The sequence below is a fragment of the Mytilus galloprovincialis genome, chromosome 1 (genome assembly GCF_965363235.1).
Source record: "Mytilus galloprovincialis chromosome 1, xbMytGall1.hap1.1, whole genome shotgun sequence".
In the NCBI taxonomy this organism is placed as follows: Eukaryota; Metazoa; Mollusca; class Bivalvia; order Mytilida; family Mytilidae; genus Mytilus; species Mytilus galloprovincialis.
Genome location: NC_134838.1, coordinates 59,864,810 through 59,878,064, shown reverse-complemented (window position 1 = coordinate 59,878,064; position 13,255 = coordinate 59,864,810). Strand labels below are relative to the sequence as shown.

The 13,255-nt window shown below is 32.2% G+C and overlaps 1 protein-coding gene across 2 annotated transcripts; it reads left to right on the top strand.

Annotated features, from left to right (window-relative positions):
- Positions 1-740: 740 nt before the first annotated feature.
- On the top strand, positions 741-8,063 carry LOC143080179 (complement C1q-like protein 2). 2 transcript variants are annotated; one of them, XM_076255918.1, is made up of 5 exons: positions 742-880; positions 968-1,030; positions 3,716-3,807; positions 7,104-7,157; positions 7,618-8,063. In XM_076255918.1, the coding sequence occupies exons 3-5, from the start codon at positions 3,729-3,731 to the stop codon at positions 8,040-8,042; spliced, it is 558 nt and encodes a 185-aa protein (XP_076112033.1). In that variant the 5' UTR covers positions 742-880; positions 968-1,030; positions 3,716-3,728; the 3' UTR covers positions 8,043-8,063. The 2 variants fall into 2 exon arrangements, with proteins under 2 accessions (XP_076112027.1, XP_076112033.1); XM_076255912.1 differs by lacking the exon at positions 968-1,030 and having other exon boundaries at positions 741-880.
- The last annotated feature ends 5,192 nt before the right edge of the window (positions 8,064-13,255 follow it).

The window sequence follows — 13,255 nt, the reverse complement described above, 5'->3', positions numbered from 1 at the left end:
TCTATCTTCTGTCTTTCAGGCAGAAAAAAATTATTTTAGTGATCTCAGATGCAAAATTTTTAAAAGAGGAAATACTAAGAAAAACATACATGATAGACTTGTATTTAACATATTATTATGCAAGTGTCCGAACCATAGTTTAGGATAGTTTGCGGTGTCCGAACCTTAGTTGTAGTTGTCCGAACGACGGTTGATCTACAATATCTACTTTATACTGGTTTCAGGTGTCGAATATCGAAACGTACCGGAAAATGTATTAGATTCTTAGAGGGAACCAGTTGAAAACATTCAACCAACGGTATAGCCAAAGAGATCCACATGCAAGTTCAACGGCAAGGCCGTAATGAAAAGTGATACTGTCCGAACCTTGGTCAGCTTGCCCTAACAGTTTCAATGTTTATATTAGAATTGTTGTATTGCAATTATCTACGACTGCACTGAATGTCAGGTTTTCGTCTCTTTTCGGTCTTATAGCTCCTAACACCTCTGCATAGTTAACATCCTTCCCTTTCCAATGATTGGTTTTAAAATTCTTGTTGATATTAAACCCAGATAAAACCGCTTCGGACAAACGAAATTTATAAAGTGTTATTTTCATTTTCAAGGTTGATATACTATAATGCGTATATTGCTTACAAGAAAATATGTTTTTGGTTTCTTTGCTACGCTACGTAAATGCGTAATGACGGAAATTGATAACAATCTGTTTGTCAAGTACAACTTTGTAGGAAAATTGCGATTTCTTATAAAACTTACATATATGATTCAGACACATGTTTCAACTGCAGATGTAATATTCAATCTTGTACAGTACATGTGATATTATACATACATACAGTCACACTATATCGTGCCATTTCTGCTGTTGTCTTCTTTAAAGGTACGTAATTTCTAATTATTTTTCACCCCCTGCTTTAAAATGTTTATTTTTGACGTACAAAATTAATAAAGTGTTATTTTCTTTTAGTGGCACTAGGTCGATACCTCTGCTGGTGGATTGTTAGCCCTTGTGGGTATCATCAGCTCAGTAGTCAGTGCTTTAGTACTGACATGATTTATAACATACATTACTACAATTTTCCGTTTATAAATTAATATATTGTTTAACAAAACTAAGGTTTCAGGTTCATCAGGCAAAGTTGACCTTAGATAAATTGAGCTAATCTTTTTCAGTCAACTTAGGTCATATAGCTCTAACGTTTCTAAGCATTTTAACATCCCCGGACTTGAAATAGTAAGGTTTGAGCGTCCTGATGAAGATACAGGAAAAGCGTTTCGGACGCACGAAATTTATAAAGTATTATTTTCTTTTTCCTGTTATGTTATAGATTATATGTGGCTTTATTTTATCACTTTTTAAAAAAATACACACTTTCAAAACATAATTTGGATGGAAATTCCCTACGTTATCATCTGGGCATCATTTATTATTATTTTTTCTATAAATGAAGTAGAAAGTTTTGTACAGAAATAAAGTAATTTATTTATTCTCAACTTAAAGATTCGGCACGTCCAAAGCAACATGTAAAAAAAAATTAATTCATATATTTTTTTGTACTTTTTTGTTTCGGTATGACAGAGTAAAACAACAAGACTTATGCGTGCTGTGTTCGGTAGGTGGTGTCATCAACAATTTGCTAAAGTCTGTTATAAGATCAGGTTAAGAGGAACCACTTATGGTAAATCAATGATATTTGGTATGCAGTTGTATAAGTATTGGCACATCTCATTTCCATGGAGATTATTTGCACCCCTTCTGTTATTGTATATTGATTTTCAAAAAAATTGAAAAGTTTAAATGTAAAGTTTGTGATAAGATCCGTTTAAGGGGAACAACTAATGATGAGCCAATGATATTTGGTATGCATTTGATTTGTTTAACAATTGGCAAATCTTTTTTTCAATGGAGATTTGTTGGACTTGCCCTTAGTCATGATTTATTCGGACTTTTGCATAGTCATGGTCCTTCGAACTTTTGCAAAGATTACATGTTAAAGTTTGTATCGTATTTCTACATGAACATATTTGCGCCGTACCGCTAGTTCATTTACATTGAATACTTTGCATATTTTACATGTTGAAGTATTGCTATTTTGATTTTAACATTTGTATTTTACTATCAATATTACATATGCAACATACCTTCAAAATTCTCAGTAATTACTCGGCGATCTCATGACAGCTTGCAAACCCAGGGTGCTTCATTGCGTGGATTTTATTATAGACCCGTCAAAACAAAGATTGTTAAACAGGTTCTTTGATATATATGTAAAACATAGTAGTAAAAACTACGTATTGTCGGATTTTGTCCGAACAAAATGTAGGCCAAAATTTCTTATTTTTAACTATTCACTTCAGCACCTTGGAAATCTAAATTAACGTATCAGTCTAGTATAAGGAAATTCATTTTAAAAATACAAGTTTTATAAATAAGTATACCAGACTAGCAATTTGCCAGTGGTTTCGAATCAGACAAGTTGAAATGCAAAGCAATAACGATGCTGAAAAATGTTGAAAGCCAAAATTTTAAAAAGTTGAGAGCCATTTGTGGGGATAGAAAAATCCTAGTAATCATTTTTAACATCTGAGGCATAGTAAATTTACAGAAAGATATCGAATCAATGATATTGTCTGCCAGCACAGAACTGCTGACTATTTGGTTGGTTATACCCTCGTTCAAGACACGTCCAGCAAAACGAGGCATCGACTCAGTTGTAAAACTCAAACATGACATATTTGTTATGACATTAACCTGTTGCCGTCGTCGAAATTGAAAATATCCGATTTTAAGCATTTTTTTCCAACTTAATCGGACATGACATCAGCAACAACTTTTTGCTTGTCTCGTATGTTAAATATACAGCCAAAAAGGCACATTTTATTAATTACTCAATAAAATCAGAATGATTTTTATAATTGTATGAAATAACAAACAATTTTTGTACGAGGTAACAAGAAATAACAATTGGATCCTTTATTCACATTTTAGTGGTTTTTCATTTAAATTGTTACATACTAAAAGGTATGGATAATAAGGTTATCAAAACTGCAATTGGGTTTCCTTCTTATGATCTTACAATTCCGAATCCTTACTGGCCTATTACAAAATACTGTCGAGTCTGATTAAATTTCATCATTAGACTATATAAAACGTTTTAGGAGTGTTGTTTCCGTTTTTGCCCTTCCTTTTTTGGTGCGTCAGTATTTAACCAACACATGTGGCTAAGCTAGCTTTTGAGTAGCAGTCAATTCTTACCAATATATCTACATTGTATAACATTGTTTAATTTAGTGGTTATCGTGTTGGAAGCTTGGCTGTTCAGGTTTTTTTCATGTGTGTTTTACTTCACGACATATTAATTAACTGATCTAAGTAAAGTAGACGTAAAACTGGTTTAACCTTACCAAATGTTATGCTGGTCCCAAATGAGGCTACCATAATCATGTGTGTATTCGATTTTGTTTGTATTTGTTTATAGGTATATAACGTATATTATTCGAAGGAGTTGGGTATTGGTGGTAGGTGTGATCTGTTGTTCTCACGGTCTTATAGTTTTAGAAAATCTGTTTTGCATTTTATGTATCAATCATTTGTCATCATTGTGTTTTGACAGTTTTTGACAGCCTTTATTTATATACCATGTATTTGTATAAGGTCACCAACCGGGTATTTTTATATTTTGTTTATCTAAAAAAAAAGATATATTAACTTTAGTGTAAAGATCAAGATGAAGTTGTTCGTTCAAGTTGCCTTGTTTGCTCTTTTGTCGTATCACTTGGTTGAAGGTGACTGTGATTCCAATCTTGGTAGGTAAAATACTTTACTTTTTAATTGATATATATTTATATAGTTTAAACATATTTTATTTGCTAAATATCATCAAAATAGATGAGACACAAGTAAATCATACTTATGAAGTCTTCTCCATATTACATACAAGTATATATACAATAATAACATTATGAGCATGCATGTAAAGCGAACAATTTTATTAAATATTATACGAACCATAAGTAAAAAGAAGAAAAGAAAAAGAAGAACAGAAAAAGAAGAAAAGAAAAAGAAGCAAATCATATTTTTCTTTGATCATGACTAAGGTTTGATGATCATCATCATCCGTGCAAGTAACAATAACATTTTATGAATATATTTTAATGTATATAATATTGTTTTATATATAATGTCGTCGTATAAATCTGCATCAATACATAATAGATATAGGAAGATGTGGTATGAGTGCCAATGAGACAACTCTCCATCCAAGTCACAATTTATAAAAGTAAACCATTATAGGTCAAGGTACGGTCTTCAACACGGAGCCTTGGCTCACACCGAACAACAAGCTATAATGGGCCCCAAAAATTACTAGTGTGAAACCATTGAAACGGGAAAACCAACGGTCTAATCTATATAAAAAACGCGAAACGAGAAACACTTATGAACCACATCAACAAACGACAACTACTGAACATCAGATTCCTGACTTAGGACAGGTGCAAACAATTGCAAGGTTTAAACGTTTTAATGGTACCAAACATTAACCCTTATCTGAAACAATAGTGAAACATCACAACATAGAAAGACACACTATAAAATATCAATTGGAATGGCTTAATTCAATCAAAAGACATAGTGACTAAATGAACATACACTGAACGAATAAATTTGATTGATGATACAATGTAAATACAAAGTTAATAAAAATAAGGGATGAATAATTATAGTAAAAGTATTATACCACTGTGAAATTCTAAATAATTTAAAAAAAAAACCAACATCAGTTTTGAAAAAAATTACGCCGTTTGTAATATCAAAATTAAACACAGGTAAATGAAAATAATTTTGTAGATGAGTATACTTCTTCTGTCTGTATAACCTTACGTTTAGGAACACCAAGATATTTCTTGTATAACAATTAAACTATTCTAAAACTTGGTAAATGTGGGGTGAATATCAACAATTAAACTATATAAAATAAAATTGTTGCTCTATAAAACTTTGTGTTGTTCATGTAAAGGTGCCGGAAGTGTGATGTATATACAGTATAAAAGGAGAAAGGAAATAATTTTGATGTTCATAGTACGAAGAAGTGAAAAATTATAGTAATTCAAAACACTTATCAAAGCTGGTATATAGACCAGATATAAGTTAACATTAAATAACAAAAAAGCTTTACACATAGTATCAACAGGTCAAATTAACAAGTAAGTACGATTTGAGAGTACTCGCAGTTACTGACAGCTAGCTAAAAGTCAAAACAGTTAATAATAAAAAAAAATCATGCATCAGAGACTAAAATCAACTAAAACACATCCCAGGGATTTAGTATTTTAACGTCATGGACAGTCAAATAAGACATGACTAGTGCAATGCCAAAAATAAATGTATCGACAGGTAGTAGGAAAGTAAGTAGTTAACCTCTTTATAGATAAAAATGAACGTGTGTGTGTCTTTATACATCCCGTTTGAAAAGAATACAAATTTAGCTATGTTTTAATTTGCTGATGACAAAATCGATATTAGTGCCAATGTAAACTATATTCAAAGATCTAATTACAATATTGGTAAGATAACCTTTACTAATAAGTTTGTTTAAAGGTTCAATTAGTTTACACGGATCACATAGTGATTCACATAGCTTTTAGTACAATATTACCGTAAAATATAGGATGTGAAATACCGTTTTTAATAAGTGTTCTACAGGTACAGCCAAATTTACAAATCAAATCTTTGTATCTATGAAAGAATTTAGTAAAAGTTTTAAGTAATTTATGGTAACGAAATCCCTGACTTAATAATTTACCAGTGATGTATTGATTACGTTTGTTAAAATCTATGACATCACTACACACACGGGCATAACGAACGAGTTGGGATATATAAATACCGTATGGTGGAGCCAAAGGAACATCGCCGTCTAAACAAGGAAAATTAACAATAGGGAATGAAAAATCGTCTCTTTTGTCGTAAATTTTAGTATTGAGTTTCCCTTTAGAAATTGAAATGTCTAAATCTAGAAAAGGACAACTACTGCTGTTTATGTTAGATTTAGTTAAAGTAAGTTCCTTTGGGTAAATTTCGGTAGTATATTTAGAGAACTCTGGATTATTTAACGGAAAATATTATCCAGATAACGGTAGGTATTGTTGAATGTACCAACCAAATGTAACAATGACGTGTCTTTACTGAGTTTGGTCATACACTGAGACTCATAGCAATACAGGAATAAATCTGATATTAAAGGGGCGCATTTAGTGCCCATAGGAATACCTATTACTTGTCGATACACTTTATCGCTGAAACGTACATATATGTTGTCTAGGAGAAAATTTAAAGTTTCAATCATATCTTCACACTTCCAGTAAGTGTATCTAGCATACTTTCCTTTTTCGTTACAGGAAAATGCTTTAAACGAGTTACAGCAAATTAATTTGCAGTGAGATTTTTCAAAAGACCATTTTATAAAATATGAAAATTTTTTCTTGATCAGATTGTGTGGAAGTGTAGTGTAGAGAGTAGAAAAATCATAACTGTCAACAGAATTAAAAGGACCATCAAAAGCATGTATTTTATCTAAAACCTCTTAAGAATTTTTAACACTCCAATAATAATTAATATCATTATTTTCATAAGCTTTATTATAATAACATGTTCTTTGATAGTAGTAAGGGAGGTAGTTAGAAGCACTATCTCGATTTTCAATAGCTCGGGATCATAATCTCTAGTTTTGTCATTTGAACCAAAACTGCATACATATTTAAACAGCAAAGCTCTGCATAAAATGATTTAATGTAAATTATATTTATTTATCACATTTAAGGTAGTCAGGTAATTTTCTATGTTTTAAAGGAACAATCCGGCTAAAAACACAAAAAGCGAAAAGTCTAATAATGCCAGTAATCTTTTCATTTTTATAATAAATGTACATAACATATTAAAAAAGAATTGTGATGATCCGTTATAAATTCTTGCAGGATATGGCAATTGAAAAATTGTTAGTTACTGGAAAATGCATCCCTCGACCCCGCTTTTACAGAAAAAGATGGTCGGTGCCTAAACATATGGTAATATTTAATAGCATATACTTGTTTTTTTTTTATAGGAAATGAGCTGATTGATGGACTTCTTGATATGGTTCTGAAAATCAAACTATCCGGTATTTATATTTATATATATTTACATTTTCCTACAAAAGTGAATATAAGAACATACCAAGCAGCATAGTTGCGAAGGGGTGCAAGATTTTTTTACCGTCCGTCAGTCCGTCAAATGATGTTAAGGCAAACAATCAGTAATATATCCGCGTGGTATAAATGATGGGACTGAAATGTGTAGTAGAATGGTTCAAATCAAGATATCTTTTTATTAAAGTTGAATATTCTTAAACATTCACGTGAGGTTAGAACATTTAAATTTGACAGAAAATTAAAGAGCTGTATTACTGTTAATAACTTACGAGCCGAGAAGTCATTTCCTTAAGAATTCGTGTACTAACTTTATCTATTACTCTTCTTAACAGATAATTTTTTTATTCGAAATAGTATTTGAATTATGTAAGAAAATAGGGGGACTGAGAAACGTTAACCTGTATACTCATCGAGATATTTTTCTTCCAGAAAATTGTAGCCATCCCAATACAAGCGAGATTCCTGCCTTTAGTGCATCAATGACGAATGCAAAAGTTCTTGGTGCCACCGAAATTTTGCAGTTCGACAAAGTTTGGACAAACAATGGAAACTATTATGACCCGAATACTGGAATATTTAAGGCCCATTTAAAAGGCGTGTATCAGTTCTCCTTCACAGTAATGTCCAGCCGTGGGAAGAATTTACGGGTTTATCTCTGGCAAAATGGAAACCGTTTGGTAGGTGTATATCCTGGTATTGGTTATAATGAAGGAACGGCTAATATGGTGATAAATCTGGAAAAGGGCGACAAAGTTTACGTAAAGTGTGGCGGGAGTGGACACGGATTCATTCATACAGCCAATGGCTATTGGTACAGCATGTTTTCTGGATATCTCATACATGCAACTAAATAAATTATTTGTCGTATGATAAAATTTTGTTATTGTTTATCAGCAAAACTCGGGCTCATTTTATCAATGTTATTGATATTTATGTTACTTTTTGTTGCCTTCGTCTCCATGATGATCCTTGCCGACAATTAATAGTTAATTACACTTTTGAATAAAACTTAAAATAAAAATATCTGTTATATGAATCTTTAATTTTCGTCATTGATCTTAATGCTTATTTTTGATTTAATTAGAATAACTTTTTTTTAATTACCTTGAACCAATACATTATAATTTAAAACGTTATTACACACCAGCGGAGAGAACATTGTTCAGAGATTGAAAGCAAAGCTTTAAGACCCTGTCTGTTGCGGATTGATAAATGCACAATTTTCTATTGCTGTCTTTCTTTTGGATTTTTTCCGTTGAACATAGTACTTGTTTCGGCTTTTTAAATATTTTGATCTGAGCGTCACTGATGAGTCTTATGAAGACAAAACGCGCGTCTGGCGTATTATAAGCCTGGTACCTTTGATAACTACTTTACCTCCTTGTGAATATTAGTTTAATAGAAACCGTTTATGGAAAAGAATATTTCTAGATGTTTTTTTTTATGTGAACGGCATGTTTTAGGAAAAATATAATATAAAGATGTACGAAAAATATACAATGAATAATATTTGGACATACTATATTTTGGCATAAAATGCATTATATGTTTATCCCTCCATTACAAGTTCATGCCGTATAAGGTGTATTTGGCATAGTATTTTTACTGAGGGGAACATTAAGGGGGGAAATGAAAATGGTATTAGTCAACAACCTTAACAGAAATTGTCGTTTTAATAAGGCAATCTCACTAAAACTGAAACACTCAACTGTATCAAATCAAATCAAATAGTTAAGTTCTGCAATAGATTGGCTCTGATACAGGACAGGAATTCTGATTGCCGCTTGAAAATATGTACTAAGTCAGATAGGGGGAATGCAGCCTTCCCACATGCCCTCAACGGTACGGTCAAATAATTCCTAATGTGTAGAGAGTTTGACACTCTCTAAAAACGAGACACCAGTTAAATGTTTCCATTCAGATAGAATGCTAATTTATTAGTCATTCATTCACCAAGCCAGGAATATGACAGTTGTTATCCATTCGTTGCATGTGTTTGAGCTTATGATTTTGCCATTTGATTATGGACTTTCTGTTTTGAATTTTCTTCGGAGTGCAGTACTTTTGTGATTTTATTTTTCACCATGCAAGGCCGTGTTTGGTTTTGATGCAAATATATGAGTATGTTATCTTCACTGCCGGAAGGAAATGTTTGTGTCTCCAAAATCTGATGATTAAATGCGGCAGTAGCTCACCGATGTAAAAATCTTAAAAATCGATAGAAAAAAAACATGACAAATCAAGATAACCGAGAAACTGAGGGAATCGCATGAACTCCTCAAGAAGCGAGAATATGTGTGTCGAAAGGGTACGCGTTTCCTGCTATGTATGCATCCCTAACCACAAGAATATATGCATCAATCTGTTGAATATTCTGATAAGCTAAAATATGTCAACATAATAATGTTAGTGTTACTTTCATTCTTTTCGAAACAAACGAAAAGGATAACATTCATGTGAATAGTTTTGGTGAAACCCCATATTTGTCGAACGTGAAGGTTTTTTCTATCAGACAGGTATTGACATAGCCGAATGTGTCATGGGCCAGTTTTCACCAGATGTGTTACAGATGCTAAGAAGAGATATAACGTTAAAAGATGTACATGTAATTGCAAAAATATTTAGGACAAAAGAACCGGCCTTCCAAACATTTTCTTATATAACAAAGAATTGTCTAGTTCAGTGCTTGTGGAAATTTTTTATCATGTTAACTCTTTAAATGCAAGCATTTTCTAATGTCTGCAAAAAATACTTAATATATAGAATGCCTGAATTTTAAACTGAAGCGTCACTGATGAGTCTTATGTAGACGAAACACCCGTCTGGCGTATAAAATTATAATCCTGGTACTTTTGATAACTATTTACACCACTGGGTCGATGCCACTGCTGGTGGACGTTTCGTCCCCGAGTGTATCACCAGCCCAGTAGTCAGCACTTCGGTGTTGACATGAATATCAATTATATGGTCATTTTTATAAATTTTCTGTTTACAAAACTTTGAATTTTTCGAAAAACTAATGATTTTCGTACCCCAGGAGTAGATTACCTTAGCCATATTTGGCACAACTTTTAGGAATTTTTTATCCTCAATGCTCTTCAACTTTGCATTTATTTGGCTTTTTAACTATTTTGATCTGAGCGTCACTGATGAGTCTTATGTAGACGAAACGCGCGTCTGGCGTATAAAATTATAATCCTGGTACTTTTGATAACTATTTACAGACAGTTTTAAAAATGAATGAAGTTTTTAGGCATTTTACAAAAGCCTGTAACATAGATATGTAACACTCACATCGATGTTTGGTCTCTAAGGCTGTGTTCACACCAAACGCAATGTTCAGCAAATATGTTTACAATTAGTTGAATGGTATGTATAGATAATAAAGAAGATGTGGTATGCTTGCCAATGAGTCAATTGTCCACAAGAGACCAAAATGACACAGACATTAACAACTATAGGTCACCGTACGGCCTTCAACAATTAGTAAAGCCCATACCGCATAGTCAGCTATAAAGGGCCCCGATATGACAATGTTAAACTATTCAGAAGAGAAAACTAACGGCCTTATTTGTATACTTGTTTCACATTAAATTTGTTCACATCTATACACCTTGTTAAATTGCATGTTTATAAGATTTGTTTACATTTGTAAACTATATGTCATTCAAAAGTTCATTACGTAGAACCGAATTCAATTTTTTGGAGCAACTTTTCTAGCAGTTAGGGAACGACCATTAGACTTCAAAAAGGGGGGAATGGATTTTACCTTAAAAAATATTCTGATCTCCTTTGATAAAAAAAAATATTCTGGTCATACAGATGATTAAAATAATATTTTGAATTTAGAGTTTACCAATACATAATATATAGTAATAAATATTGAAGAAAAACAAATATTTGATTGCTAGCATCGACAAAAATCTGAATAAAAAAGTTCGCGCGATAAAAAATCTTACTAAAGAACATCCCCTTATTTTAAGTTAAGTGGTTGCTCCTTTATGAAAGCCATTTTGATGATTTGCAGTAGCTTAAAGATGCTAAAGATGTCTCGATAACGCATTAGAAAACGTAGGCTGCATCAGAGTGCTTACAGACGGAAAAAAAAGGATTGAGATGTTCAAGATCACTAAATTGTTGTTGGTATTTTTTCTCGAAGGAGTATTTGGCAAAAAAGGAGGGGATAATGTGTTGGTTTTTTTTATATTTCTAGGTGTATTTTAACGGATCCGAGATACTAGACAAACAAAACAATTTACCTCACACATTTTTAGTAATGAGTGAACTATATTTCTGTGTACGTCCAGTCGTTTCGGGAAGACCTTTTTTAAATGAATTATTTGTTATGAAATAATAATGCTTTGAGTCTTGATAAGGGGTTAATACAGCTACGTTGCGTGTTTTTTTATAACAAATAAAGATATCAAGTTTATACAAATATTTCTGTAAAGAACATCAATTTTAGATATCTTCTAATATTCTTTAAATATACATGGTAAAATTAATGTTCTAAATGCCTAGTTTTGTGTTCACAAGGCTTACATTGACTATCGACTGCATTTGACAAAACATGATTTACTCTACATTTAAACATTGATTGTTATCAATTGGAACCTAATTTTGTTGAATTCACGTGTGAGTTACACCAACACAACACCGATTTTAGGTCAATGGAAACACGGCCTAGGTTTTTTTCGATGATCTTCGTTCTGTAATTTCTAATTGATATAGGAATTAATTATCATCAGTACATACAAAATCAACTTTCACTTGCTCGTAATTTTATTTAAAGTCATCATTAGTTATGTATATGACAAACTCCTGTTTAAAACAGTCAATCTACTGAGCACAAGGAAAACTAAACATGTTAAAGTTACGTGAAATTAACACGTAACAATAACACGAATAAAAATATAATTTGTAATTAACAAGTTGGAATAACGTTTGGAATTGCATTGTGATTATAGTGATTTTATACGTGAAAATTACTTGATAAGTTTAAACCGTGAGAAGGGAAATATGTAACTTATATTTACATGAGCTGTGATGATGTGATGAAAGATGTATATTTTACAATAACTAGATTTGGCAGTAAATATCGATAGGTTTTAGGCATTCCTATGGGCACAAGTTGCGTCCCTTTGATAGCAAATTATTCTTGTAATGTTAGGAATCATAGCGTTTGGCCAGACTCACTAAAGATCATCCTAAATTACATTTTGTTGATACATTTTAAAAAAACTTACATTGCCTTGATGATAATTTTGCCATACATAATCGCGCATTTTCATGAATGTGACCTACCGAATTAGACGATTTACCGGATTTGTTATCACATAAGCAACACGACGGGTGCCACATGTGGAGCAGGATCTGCTTACCCTTCCGGAGCACCTGCGATCGTCCCTAGATTTTGGTGGGGTTCGAATTCGTGATGTTTATTCTTTAGTTTTCTATGTTGTGTCATGTGTACTATTGTTTGTCTGCTTGTCTTTTTCATTTTTGGCAATGGCGTTGTCAGTTTATTTTCGATTTATGGGTTTGACTGTCCCTTTGGTATCTTTCGTCCCTCTTTTCTAAATTAACTGTGAAAATTTACTTAAGAAAACTTATCTTGAATAAACATAACCAAGACTTATTCTTTTGCATTGCACAAGGTCATGCGTTTCTCATCCTGTTTATGACATCTATATAAAACTTCCGTTCGATTTGTATTGATTGATACTTAAGTGTGGAAGAACATAATATATTTATTAGTTTATTGGCTAGTTTCAGTAACTGCAAGTACTCTTGTCTCTGTGTTTTGTCTATTGTGTTTATGTTAGTTGGTTTATGTTTGCTTCGTACTGAATTACTATGTTAAGCTATTTGAAACTGATTTTTACAGCTTGTTCAGATGTTGTTATCCCACTGTGCAATGTAAGGGAAGTTTAAAGCGCTCAGAAACCTGTGTAACCCCGTAACATTATGTTTGTGCCTGTAATGTCCAAGGTCAGGAGCTAGTTATTTAGTGGTTAATTTTTGTTTATGTCTATGAAACTAAGTATATATTTTTTGTAAATTGTTT

What these genes read in the sequence shown, in the direction of transcription:
- LOC143080179 (XM_076255912.1), top strand. Translation starts at nt 3,729, where the DNA reads ATGAAGTTGTTCGTTCAAGTTGCCTTGTTTGCTCTTTTGTCGTATCAC. An exon ending in TGACTGTGATTCCAATCTTG is followed by an intron (nt 3,808 to 7,103) that starts GTAGGTAAAATA and finishes TTTTTTTTATAG; the next exon opens with GAAATGAGCTGATTGATGGA. An exon ending in TCTGAAAATCAAACTATCCG is followed by an intron (nt 7,158 to 7,617) that starts GTATTTATATTT and finishes TTTTTCTTCCAG; the next exon opens with AAAATTGTAGCCATCCCAAT.